General features: G+C 38.9%; 1 protein-coding gene across 6 annotated transcripts in view; it reads left to right on the forward strand.

Annotated features, from left to right (window-relative positions):
• Positions 1–13,409, forward strand: part of UNC5D (unc-5 netrin receptor D) — a 515,658-nt gene that overhangs the window by 282,734 nt on the left and 219,515 nt on the right. For all 6 annotated transcript variants that reach the window (XM_036301089.1, XM_036301091.1, XM_036301090.1 and 3 more), the window contains exon 2: positions 4,417–4,635. In XM_036301089.1, the coding sequence (XP_036156982.1) occupies positions 4,417–4,635 (219 nt within the window). The remainder of the gene's footprint in view (positions 1–4,416; positions 4,636–13,409) is intronic.

Here is a 13,409-nt window from a genome sequence, read left to right on the forward strand (position 1 = left end):
TGAGGGCCACCAAATATGAAGATTCAACGGTTGCTACATTTTGTTTGTGGTACTTGCCACCAGTGTCAAGTCTGGCTTTCTTGAGTCCATCAGCTTTGCTTCTAAAATAGTTGGTATCCTTGCCGGCAAAGCTCGGATGCTTGCTATCAAAATGGTGTTTTAGTTTGATCGGCTTCATAGATTCGAGTGATAGAACTTCACAACAAATAACACATTGTGGTTTCTCAATTCCTGCTGTAATTATTGAGGTAAAACCATACTGTAAAAAATCCTCACTATATTTTCTTTTCTTAATGTTCTTCTCTACACGTTCCACTGTCATGGGATGGTTTGCTAATGAAAACAATATGTAACAATAGCTTTAATAATACAAAAGATGATACATGGCATAGTTCAGTCAGTACAGTTCATTTAAGTTTCCTATGATTTACCATTCTCTGTGTTGTTTTTTTTACATACCTGTTACTATCACAAGGGGGCAGTATTCACATCAACCACAGCTGAATATAAAAAGACCCATCAGCATCCAGATTAAGTTCCCATGGTACAGATATTTTTTTTTGCAGTAGTTGATGATTTTACATTTACCCAGTAATTATAATTCATGAGGTGTCATTTTACCTCCAATACTGCTGCTTTCAACACAGCAGCTGCTTTTAACAGAGTAACTGCTTTCAACACAGCAGCTGCTTTCTACACAGTAGCTGCTCTCCACACATGTGTGACTGGTCCGCATAAGGACATTATGGCGCCAACCCTGTCACATACACCTGTATTTGTATGGGGTGTATGTGATGGGGTTGGCGCGATGATGTCATCACGCCGGGTACTTGTATGTGGGCGTATCTGCATGTGGGCGGACCCGCCTGGAGACGGATAGAGGAGCGGTGTCTCCGTTCCTAAGACCATCGAAAATATGTGTTTTCCGATGGTCTTAGACGACCCCTGTGAAAGGGTCGTTCGACCCCCAAAGGCGTCGCGACCCACAGGTTGAGAACCGCTGGACTAGAGGGAGGAAGGTGACTCAGCCCCCTGGGTAAGGAAGGACAGTCTGCTGGAAGATTCCAGACTTCTTGCTGCAAAGGAGCCACCTGAAAGGCAGGGCATTGCAGGATCTGGAGCCTGAGCCCAGAAACTTGGGGGAGAAGGAGGGGGATAGGGAACAGTGTCAGGTAAACATTACTCCCAAAACTTCACTATGCAAAGCAAAAAAAAAAAGAAAAGAAAAATATACTTCTTTCTACTTTCATTTATGTCATTTCTTTGTTGGAAAGATGCAAATAAATGGTAAGACGTATACAAATATATACCTGTGATCTCTTACCTTCCCAATGCCACCTTAATACATTTATTTTCTTTTTTTGTTTCTTGTTTGCATGGGTCCTGGCCCTTTTCCTACGTATGTGTGATTTTGACATAGCTTCAAAAATAAAGATTTAATGTTGCATTCTGCCTTTAAATTGTTTCCTCCTTTGAATATTAAGATTGATTGATTCTTAATGGAAGTCCTTGAGCTAGCCTGCCGACTTTTCCATTCCATTCTCCTGCTCTGTTTCAGATGAAGGCTGACTTGTTACTTTATCTACAGGGCATTTATTAAACTAGCAGGAGGGCAACCTAATTGCTTTCAGATCTCTCTGTGTTTTTGTGAATTGGATGGTTAAAACTTGATTTATCTGATGATCTAGTGTCTTTATTTGTCATGTTATTTCTGCTGGGTAAATGTGGTCTCACTATTCGTTTAGAGATTGTTCTGTATGATCCCCGCCCCCCCATTTCAGTAGTTGTGTTAGACATCCATGCATTGTTACCAGTTCAGCAAAAATGCATCATTCAAAATGTGTTCCTGTGGCTGTCCTCTGAGGCTACCATAGGGTTCAGTACATATTCTTTATCAGTGACCATTTTCTGCACCAATGAATTACTTTGGACAGAGCTGGAGTCCCTGATGAGTGTGAGCTGTTCGATGCCCATATAAAATCTTTTAATACCTTTGTCATTTTCTCTAATGCATTGATTTATAAAAGCCTGAGGGGACGTAGTATTTATTGAGGATGGAAATTGGCATGAACAGTCAGCAACAAAATGAATTAATATATGATATGTTTTATGAAGTCCATTGTAAATATAATTTAAAACATTTTTTAAAAACCCTCTCCGATTCTATCCTGAAACCCATCTTATTCCATGTATTATATACATATTTTATTTTTTGAGTCACTTTATTGTACTTTTATGACACACTATTTGCTCTCTTACTATTTAGAGTATTTGCTTTATGGTGATTTTTTTGGTACTTCCAATTACTTACACATGAGTAAACTTTTCTATTACAAATGTATTTTAAAGCTTATAGCATCTTAAATTATTATTTCCCCCCTTAAGTTGATGTATTTTATGGAAAAAATCGTTTGGAGAATCATACTATTTTTATGTTTTAATTTATTGTAGTGGCACAAATAGTGCTTGTGTGTGCCTATTGCCAAGGAACCCTTTTTATAACTGTTCCTTTTTTTTTCTTTCTTGCACAAAAATATACCTATAGGCAGCCATGCCTCTTGTGTCTTAGCCCCCCTTCTTTTGACATTTGAGAATGCCCCCCTAAAAAGTTCTTAAGACAGTACTCCTAATATTGTAAATTATGTTTGCCTTTGACAATGCTTACTGATTTACATTGTTTTTGTGTGTGTTTGTTTGTTTATGGTAGAGAGTATGTTTTATCACATTGATGATGGTGGATGATTTACAGTGTTGACATCAGAGTGAATGAGAGGTTTTGTTTGTTCATAATCACTCGAAAGCATACAGAAAGCCAGAGTAGGTCACAGGGTGGACCCTGTCTCCTAGGTTCTCTTCTGATGAACTGGATGCTTCTTCCAGTGGTTTTGCTAGGTTATATTTCCCAGCTTCATCCTAAGACTGGTTTGCTTTGAGTGGGAATGACTCTTTCCAGGGCCTTGTTGATGTTGGAATTGGAATCCTGCTCTTGCGTTCTTTGTTCTTTCTCATTGGAAGGCACGGATCTCATCCCCTTGCTCATCTCATGTTGCTCAGTAGTCACAACTTTCTTCCCTTGACTTTCAGGTAGTTTTCCTGGACTTAGGTCCTTGCTAAATGTAATGAATAGGCCATGAAGCAGCATCTGGGCTCCTGCTTTCCCCCCTTTATATTGCTTTTCTCTGCTCATCAGTTCCCTCAATTTAGGGGAAAATCATATCTATGTCTTCCTTTTGAACAGATGTAATTATAAGTCCTCAGCTAAAAGTGCATAGCTATTTTAGTGATTTGTTTTAGTTCTTAGCCTTGAAAGTGCGATTCATAGTAAATAGGAAAGGAGTTCTGGGGATAGACAATGATGGCCAATGACAGGAAGAACAGTGTGCATTCATTTTAGCAAGTGTAGTTAAGTTGGTGAGTATTTGGAAGAAACCCTATCCAAGGTAGGATAACAGACAACCTCCAAAGTTTCACAGGCAAGGAAAGTGGACAATTTGGAATTTTCTAGATGTGTCTTATGACTGAGCATCCTCCATCAACATAACCATTATTCACACTGATTGTGGGAGAACAAAATCTATTTTTATCATTATTTTATTGTTCACTTTGAGGTAACCACTCAACAGACTGAATCTTTTTTTTTAGTTAATTTCTTCTTCCTTCCTTCCTTCCTTCCTTCCTTCCTTCCTTCCTTCCTTCCTTCCTTCCTTCCTCCCTTCTTCCTCCTTCCTTCCTTCCTTCCTTCCTTCCTTCCTTCCTTCCTTTCTTCCTTGCTTTCTTTCTTTTCCATCACCAATTATCCCCTCTATGCCCACTTTCACCTCCCCCCCACTCCCACCATCACCACACTGTTGTCCATGTCCATGAGTTCTCTCTTTTTTGCTCAATCCCTCGATCCCTCAATCCCTTCCCTCCCCTAACCAGAGCTGTCTGCCTGCTCTCTATCTATGAGTCTGTCTCTATTTTGGTAGGTAGTTCAGTTTGTTCATTGAATTCCACATATGAATGAAATCATACGGCACTTGTCTTTCTCCAACTGAGTATAATGTTCTCCAGGTCGCAAAGGGTAAAAGCTGTGGTACATTTACATAATGGAATAATACTCTGCTGTAAAAAAAGTAAGCAGACTGAATCTTAAGAGCCAGCCTCTTACTGCACTGAAGTTTATCTCCGTTCTCTCAGCACAGACATGCGGATTTAAAGCTATAGTAAGAGGGGGACTCCTATTCATTATTCTCACTTGTCCAGCAACACTGGAAGATAATTTATGTACACAGGGCTTATAAGCATGCTGCATTAATATGATGCAAAGTTTTTCAGCAAAGACTCTTAGAACTGGTGTGGGCTGTGCTTTGTGTCCTGACTGATGTATGTTCTGCCTATGCAGACTCTGTTCTAATGTCCTCTTCAATTTCGCAGGAACTGACAACGGGGAAGTCCTCCCTGATTCCATCCCATCAGCTCCAGGGACACTGCCTCATTTCATAGAGGAGCCAGACGATGCTTATATCATCAAGAGCAATCCCATTGCACTGAGATGCAAAGCAAGGCCAGCCATGCAAATATTCTTCAAATGCAATGGCGAGTGGGTCCATCAAAATGAGCATGTCTCTGAGGAGAGTCTGGATGAGAGTTCAGGTAAGAATGTGAAGCAATCAGAAGAATCCATGATAGCTCTTCAGACCCTCACGTTGTTATATGGCTGGGAAAACTGTGTAAGTCACTCACCGTTGTCTTTCTTGAATAAGGTACAATCCTATCTTTAAATGACTCCACAGCTCCCTGCTGGTCTAGTCCAGTATGGTACAGGGGCATTGCTTTTTCCTGTTCTGTATAACTTTGACACCTAATTTTGCATGGAAGTTAATATTCTCACTGGAAATGAAGTTAGGCAGTCCCTGTTTTCATTTTTTTGAATTTTAAATATTTTCAAGACACATCTTCCACCAAACAAATGCCTTTTTAAGCAGTATAATTCCAGTTCCTTTAATCTTTCCTCCTAGATATTATTCTTGCATACTTCCTTCTCCACAGTCGATGGTTTCTGAGTGTTCTTTACGTTCTTTTGATTACTGTGTAATGACAAAGCCCAAAGTAGATTGCCAAACTTGAATGGGCTCTCCAGTGTAAAAGAATTTTAGGACCGTTTTTTCTTTATTAGTTTGGTTACTTTGGCTGATGAGTGATGATGATGAGAATAATGATCATACTCCTAATGTTTATCAAGCACTTACAATGTACTAGGACATATCTAAGCATTTGATAGACATTATCTTACTGTCTTTGCCATTGTCCTCAGTAGGAAACTGAGGCTCAAAGAGATTAAGAAAACTATGGGATTGTCCTGGATCTCAGAGCAAGATCATTTGACCCAATCTTAGAAATATTAAAGCTTTTTTTATTTTAATGTATAACAGAAACAGTATATGCTTTTGAAGTTTGGCTCCTCAGACTACCTGAAAATTTAATCTAATTCTAAATACAATCTGGTATTACCCTAAATTATTGATTTTTTTTTAGTTCCAATTCAATAGATTTTAAATAAGTCAGAAAGCCAAAGTATAATTAGGAAGTTTTAATTCGGTTTAATTTATCAAGTATATACCAATGCTATTCAATACAATAGGCTAGACTTTTCAAAGTATTCAAAGAAGGGTAAGATGCAAATACTCATCTCTAGAGCTTTCTACCTACTGATAAGCGTAAGATCAATATACTCATAAGTGTAGTACAAATTCAATGTCTAAGAGAGGTAGATAGCATTATGGAGGAAAAGAAAAAAGAAAATCACATCTGACTAGGACTATCAGGAATGGAAGCAATAGCATTTGAAAGGGACATTGATATATATGAAATTCATATAGGTATAATTGTTACTATGCTAAGTGGACAGAGAGGAGTCTCAGTGGTCTTAAGTTCAACATCAGCAAACAAAAGAAAGCTTGGTATATTTTCAACAAGAAGTTTGGTTTTGTTAAAATATAAAATTGATGTTAGGGAATAGCAGCTGATTGCTGGAAGAGTTTGTTCAATTAATGGCATGAAAGGCCTCAAATATCAGGGTGAAGAGTTCTTTACTTACTTTTGTGGATATTTTGCTGGTGATGGGGATTGATTATATTGACAGTGGCTGGAGCTCTGCTTCAAAGAATGAGTCTGGCACAAGTGTTTGTGTAAGGAGGAAAAAGAACAGGGAAGTTAGGAGACTTGGATAATTTGGTTGAGAGAAAGTAGAGTCTGTTTCTAGAGCAGTAGCCACAGAAATAAGGGCTAGATAATCTGGTGTGAGAAGCGCTTTAACGTATCAGCATTTAGAGCTGATTAATGAGTGATTGATGAAGATGGAGAAATAAAAATTAATCTCTAAAGGAGCAGCAGGGTAATTCAATTAATGTAATTAATTACAACAGCAAGGAGAAAAGTGTGGGATCATTGTTTGGGCAAGCTGGATTTGAAATACTTATGGGACATAATGAGGAGCTGTAGATCTGGAACTTGATATAGTTCAGAGATAAAAAGTAAACTTGGTAATTATCAGTAAAGAATGAAGCCATGGAGTTGGAGAAGTTGTTAAGAGAGAACAGGTAATAGGAAAAGGAAATGGATCTTGAGACATACCTTCTTAGGTGTCTGGGAGAGTATTGTCAGCAGCCTACAGGAAGTAATCAGAGTGTGTGCTGTGTTCCAAAGCAAAAGGAGGAAATTATTTCAAAAATATCTTCATGTAATACTCTGTCTCTGTTTAGGAATCAGGAACAGGGAAGGCAAAAAGCTACATATATGTGTCTGTGTGTGTGAATGTGTGTGTGTCTGTGTGTGTATGCAGTGTTAAATATTATATAGTTCTGAACTAATTTGGGATTGCAGTATAAATACCTAAAACCTTATCACAATTCCCTGTTCATTCCAATGTGGAACTAGTATGAGGAAGAGTAAAGAAAATGTGTCTGTTTTACAGATGTTGTTCTGCTAACCAAAAGCATGTTTAGAATTCTGGAATCTAAATGTGAGAACTGGAAGGTATCTGTGATAACCTAACAACCCTATTTTATGCATTAAAAGTCTTAAGTTCCAGGAAATACAACTAGTTCATGACATAACTCTTTCTAGAACCTGTGTCTCCTAGTTTGCACTTCAGATATACTAGTACTTCCTTGACACTATAAGCCACCTTTACATCCAGATTCCTATGTTCTCCTCAGTCAGAATATTGCCAAATCCCTTTCCTGACAAAAGGATGGGTTTCAGCACATGCCTCATCATTTGCCATCATAATTTTTTCAGTGTTTTCAGTTCCTGAGTGTATCATCCTATAGTGATTCCCTTAGAATTAATTTATTAATGACCATTTCTGCCATCTCTTTAAGAGCCAGTCTCTTATTCTGTGTCATGTTGCTGGCACTGTTAGATAGAAGTTTATTACAACCGAAGACACACAGATTTCCAGGATTCCAGGTATAGTTGAGTATTTTTTGTTTGTTCGTCTTTCAAAAAAAAACACACGCAAAAAAACACAATGTATTTGACATAATCGAGGCAAAATAAGACAGCACATGGAATCTTGATGTCAGCAAAGATTCTGCTTTTGTGCGCCCAAGGTTGGGATCATGATAGATCTGGTGTTGGGACAGATATCTGGGCGTGAAAATTTCTAAGGAAGACCCTGAAATTTGGGAGAGGGCAACAAAGGGAACAGCAGTTACCACAGGAGCAAAAGCCTATAAAACAATGGCAGCATATGAACGGTGTATGTACCATGTACTCAATTAGTCCAACTGGAAAGGATAAGTACCAGTGGCTCAGTGGGGCTGTCTGTTCTATCCTCAGATGTGTCTGTCCTAGATTTTTAACTCAAAATAGCAGAGTCCCATTGGGAAAACTGCTCCAAATGAAAGAGAGGCAGAACATTGAAAAATGATCAGCTATTTTTTATACCACTGCTAGAAAATCCCATATCCGTTCTCCTTTAAAGACTTCTGGATGAGCGCTGTGAGCCACTTTGACACTGTACCCCCTTGTAATTTCACAACATCCTGTTTTGTTATTGCTCCCCCCTCTTCATTCCCCCAGTATTGCTAGGCAACTCTGTGTCTTGCAAGTAGCAGTGTCGATTATATCTTCTGTCTCCGTGTAAAAGCCTTCCCTCTCCATTTTCTATATTTAAAAAAAAAAAACGACCAACAAGAAGCCGCAAATTTCAAAGGAACTGGAAAGAACAAAAAGTCATAAATGACAAAACCTGAAGAGATTATATACCATGTTTTAATTGCTGTTGAGAAAGAATTTAAATTTTAACAGCTACCTTTTTGGAAAGAATTTAATAAGCACAACCTTTTCTTCCAAGTCGTTTTGATTGAATCAATAGGAAAGAAAGGTCTCTCGCTAAACAGTTTTCGTCTGTGCAGTTAATGAAAACTGCTGTCTGCTGCGCACTGCAATTATGTTTCCTAAGCTCTGTATTAATAGTAGAACAGTGGAAAGTGGAGCAAGATGAGTGGAGATATTATACCCAGAACCAATACGTGAGTGCAATTAAAGTTGGAAACAAAGTGGCCTCAGGTATTGAAAAATAGATGCATTACTTCCCTTGGGTTCTTCAGCACTGAGCTTGAGCTCAGGGCTTCACTGCCCTTACAAACTGAATGACTTTTGATTGGGTCTGTAAAAGAATTCCTGCCAGTCCAGCAGCAGTGAGTGAGCCGAGAGAGCAAGGACTGGGACCCCATTTGGCCAGAGGTAGAAATATATACGTATTCTTTTAAGAAGTTGGAAATAACTACTTATATATCTTTGGCCAATGCGTTCTCCATTTCTAAAATCCCAGATCATTTTCATATTCTTTTTACTTACAGGTTCCTTTCTTTGCAGAACTAATGGGAAAGGCATGGGACCTGGGAGTGTTTGGAGTAAGACACAGAATCTTTTGTGTTTCCAAATTGGAGGCAGTACGCCCTTTCAGTTGCTAAAGTCTGCAAACTGCCTTTGGTCTTTCTGGTAATTTGGCCCGTCATCTAACAGTTCAAATAAGAAGAAAAAGGATTGTGTGTTTTCATGCAATTTAGCTTGGAAAAACCCAGGGCTCGAGTTCTTTCCTGCAAAAAGTTCAATTTATTTGACAGGAGTTAGTGTGTTTGCACAGCCATGGCTATACTTCTTAGTAATGTACACATTCCGTTCTCTGCCCAAGCAGGGGATCCTTTCATTTGTTCTGCCTCATTTCGTCTGGAAATATGGGAACTCTTCTCCCTCGTGGTTTCCCTCTGCTAACATCTGGAGTTGAGAGGTAATCCCAACCCAGGAATCATGCCTCTGAGAAAAGGGTGGCATGATCAGTAACACAGAACTGACGAGCTTTAATCTAACAAATCAGCAGACACACACATACACATAAAAAATCACCACCACCACCAGCAAAACCCATCATTGGTGATCAAGATAAGGTAGCTTGTGGGAAGCTTGAGTTATCAATAAGAGAAACCACTTCTTTATGTGCAATAAAGACAGGCGTTTCCCTAATGGTGCACCAAGGCTCCTGTCTTATTCTACCTTGGAGATACTGAACTCTAATGAGTGAAATAATGTGTACTCCAGTGTGTTACGGGCAAAGTCTCAACTCCAGGAAACTAATATTTTTCTTCTTAAAGTATATAATTTCAGGGATTTCATTGTGTGTGATTTCTTTTCTAAACAACGGGAGGCACTCTCTGGGGATACGAGGTTAATGGAGTGTGTTGAGAAAAGGGAGAAGGATAGAACTAAAAATGTATTAAATCTTTCAAGTTTATATCTAAGAACTTGGCTATCCTGATGATGGGAATTTAAATGTAGTACCTTCCCAAAAACCATTAATTTGAAGTTGCCTTCAATGATTCACAAATCACCAAGGTACATTCGGGAAGCATATATTTCAGATCACATAACACAGAAATAGTCAGTTTCTCAGATGTTGCATTGACAGCTTGTGGGTTTAAAACTCACTTTCATAGAAATGTTCTCCCACCCCACCCCAGATTGCACTTTGCCCATCACTCTACTTCTCAGGGAGAGCTGACAGAATTGCAAAGGTTTTCAGGAAAACATGAATTCCTCCCGTAAACCTGTGACACAGTATGAAGGACTACTTGTCTCTTGTGTCTAATTCAACCTTTTCTTAAAAAATCTGGAGATCATTTACTCTCACTCCATCCCTAGCAGAGATATGAAAGCAGCCAGCCATTTTTATGTAATCTAATAACAATTCCTGATACTGAGCAGAGCTTTATTCTAAACCCTGAATTTTGGACCAGTGTCTTTGGACTTTTTCACTCTTTTCTGTCCGTGCAACATTCAGAAGTGTTTTTCTTTTACTTGAAGTGGGATTTATAAGGTTCTTAAAAAAATGAGGCTAGTCCAGTGGTTAAGATCATGGGTGATGCCCGGCTAGCGTGGCTTGTGGTTGAGCATTGACCTATGAACCAGGAGGTCACGATTCAATTCTTGATCAGGTCTCATGCCCGGGTTGCAGGCTTGATCCTCAGTGTGGGGCATTCAGGAGGTGGCCAATCCATTCTCTCTCATCATTGATGTTTCTATCTCTCTCTCCCTCTCTCCCTTCCTCTTTGGAATAAATAAAAATTATTTAAAAAATAAAACAGCATGGGTGTTAGTGTTAGATGGTACCATATTTGAAATCTGGCTCTCTATCTATAAAGTCTTTCAGATAGACATGTTACTTAGCTTCCTTTCACCTCATTTTCCCCATGTTTAAATGGCAGTAATCATTATACCTGCAACATAGAACTATTGTGTGGGTCACAGAAACTAATATACATTGCAGTGCAATTCAGATGTGTAGCAAGTACTCAGTCAAGGTTAGCCTTCAAAATGATAAATATAAAATTGCCATTCTTAAAAAACGGGGCAAGTGTCTGGTGATTATACTTCAAAAATACAAAATTACGGACTTTTACAATTCCAGAAAGATAAATTGGCTAATATTATTAACAGGTAAACAATTGTCTTTTCCAGAATAACATTTTACTTGCCTGTGATTTACTCTTTCCATTTACATTAGATCTTTACATTGTTCTCAGAGCCAGTGGTAGCACTGTGGGAGATATAAGTTGCATGATAAATGTCCTGACCTCTGGACATGATCTCCCAACAGGGGTTGATTTTAGTGACTTCAGGAATGGAAGGTCATTGATTGGGACAGCAGGGTTGGAAATCACACCTGTATTTCTCACCAGGTCAGGAGTGTGGCGTCTTAGTGAGTCATTCACAGGGTGCTGTCCTCGAAATAACCCTCGCATGCCCACTTCTGCCTCTTAAGTTTCCCTTCTCTGTGTTATCAAGCAACACAATCAAGTTAATTTGCTTTCCTCTGCCAGAGACCCTGGTGCTGATTAATTCTAATCTCTAGTGTGGAAGACACTGGAGAGCTTGGGTAGATTCTTAGTTTCTGTACTTAAGACTGAACTTGTGGTGCTTCTGAGGAATATGTGGAGTGGTTATTATCCAGGAAACTAAAGAGTGTTCGTTAGGCATAGTGCACATTCAAAGGAGGACTATTTTTTTAAATCAAAATACATTTTAATCTTGTTGGAATGAAGTGGCAAAACACATTTAGCCCTAATTAAGCATCTGCCAGTAAAATGAAGTATGGTTTTACCTTCTAATTATCTACCTTTAATTTCCTATTTCAGTAGCATGCTGGCCTGGAGATATATAAGCCCCTTCTCCAAGAAATCGAGGCATGAGTCCCTAAAAATGCTCTCCTGTATCTCATAATTTTGAAACTTCAACTATGTTTCAGATTCATGTTTCCTTACCAGAGCCTTGCCCTTGATGCTAAGCTAAATATTGGGTGAGGACAGAGCCTTCGATTCCTTGGTAGACTGGTAACCATTCCCAAAAGGTTTTGCCAGTGCTGAGGAAGAATTAGAAGCTGCTCTTGTGTGATCTTGTCTCGGTCTGCTCTTCTCTTGTCATAGTAGTCATCACACTGCATTGTTGGGCAAAGTGAAATGTCTCTCACTCTAGCCTGTAACCTCCTTGAGGATGGAGACCTTGATCGCCTACCTTATCATAGTATCCTCAGTACCTAAAACAGTGGCAGGCACATACATTTTTTAAATAATGTATGTTGTACATTTTTTAAATAATGTATGTTGTACATATGACGTCTTTGATCTGTTTCCTATGGTATGGCATCTTTGGCAAAATAATAATAGAAAGTGGAAATAAAAATAGCATGGTGCTAAGATGGATAAGATAATGCATGTGATAGTTTTAACTGAAGTAAAATAATCATTATACAAAAGTATAATAATCAATAATGATCATAACCATATGTTATTCAACATAGGAGGAAGCTTCTCATTGTTCAAGCATATTTTTAGGCTCTAACCTGGACTAGTAAGAGACAAGTGAAAACATTTACTTATTTTTTAAATATATAAGTAGTGGACTCACCTCTTCCAGCTGAATGGCCTGTTTTCTCCTCTCTTGGAAGGTAGTGGGCACGGAGGACCTATCTCAGAGCCAAAGCCAAGCATCAGAGGGACTGAGCTTCCTAGGGAGATGATGGTCCATTATAAAAGGCTCTTCATACAAGACAGTGGCTTTTCACAGGGAGTTCGATTCTTTTCTTCTTTCCAGATAATTGAGCAAGGCCCTATATACTACTTGGGGAGTTGTTTTAGAATAGTGTTTCTGAGCTTTGTCTATGGAAGCTACCGAATCATTTTCTTGATTAAGTCTCAATTATGAAACATGACAATGTGGAAAACCAGGCACAGCGTGGGTGAACCACTGGGCTAAAATGGCCCAGGGAAACGGGAACTGCGACTTGGATGAGAAAACAATGCTGGTCCCTTTTTGCTTCCATGCGGCTTGAGAAATGAAAAACATCTTAGAGGCTGGAGAGGAATTCTCCCTTCCCTTCTTGATTTTACTTAGTCGGTTTATTGTGCCAAGCATCCTACTACAGACAACATCCAAACTGTTCAAGAACATAAAGCTGTGAGGAATGGTAAGCATTGGAGAACTGGGTTAAAGTCCTCCCCAAGTGCCCATCACCAGGTGTATCTGAACAATGGTTGGCAGCTATTATAGCCACGGCAGAATGCCGCTGATGGGCTTTGTGGAGGCGTGATAATGAACAGTAGATGAGAGGCATGGAGACAGCTGTTAGTAGGCACAGGGCTGCAATTGGCATGGTGCTAAATGTTAAATACTATTCCAGAATTCTTTCTTTTCTACAGAACAACTTGGCACTGAGACTAGAGCCCTTTTATTAAGAATTGACCAGAAATAAATGATTTTCATTCTTTTTTCTCTTTCTGTGTTTCTTTCCTCCTGTCTTCTATATTTCTCTTCTTTGAACAATGGAGCATATACCTTCAATTAATTTGAAAATTCTCTAACGGTTA

Source organism: Myotis myotis, unplaced genomic scaffold (assembly GCF_014108235.1).
Source record: "Myotis myotis isolate mMyoMyo1 unplaced genomic scaffold, mMyoMyo1.p scaffold_m19_p_3, whole genome shotgun sequence".
Lineage (NCBI taxonomy): Eukaryota > Metazoa > Chordata > Mammalia > Chiroptera > Vespertilionidae > Myotis > Myotis myotis.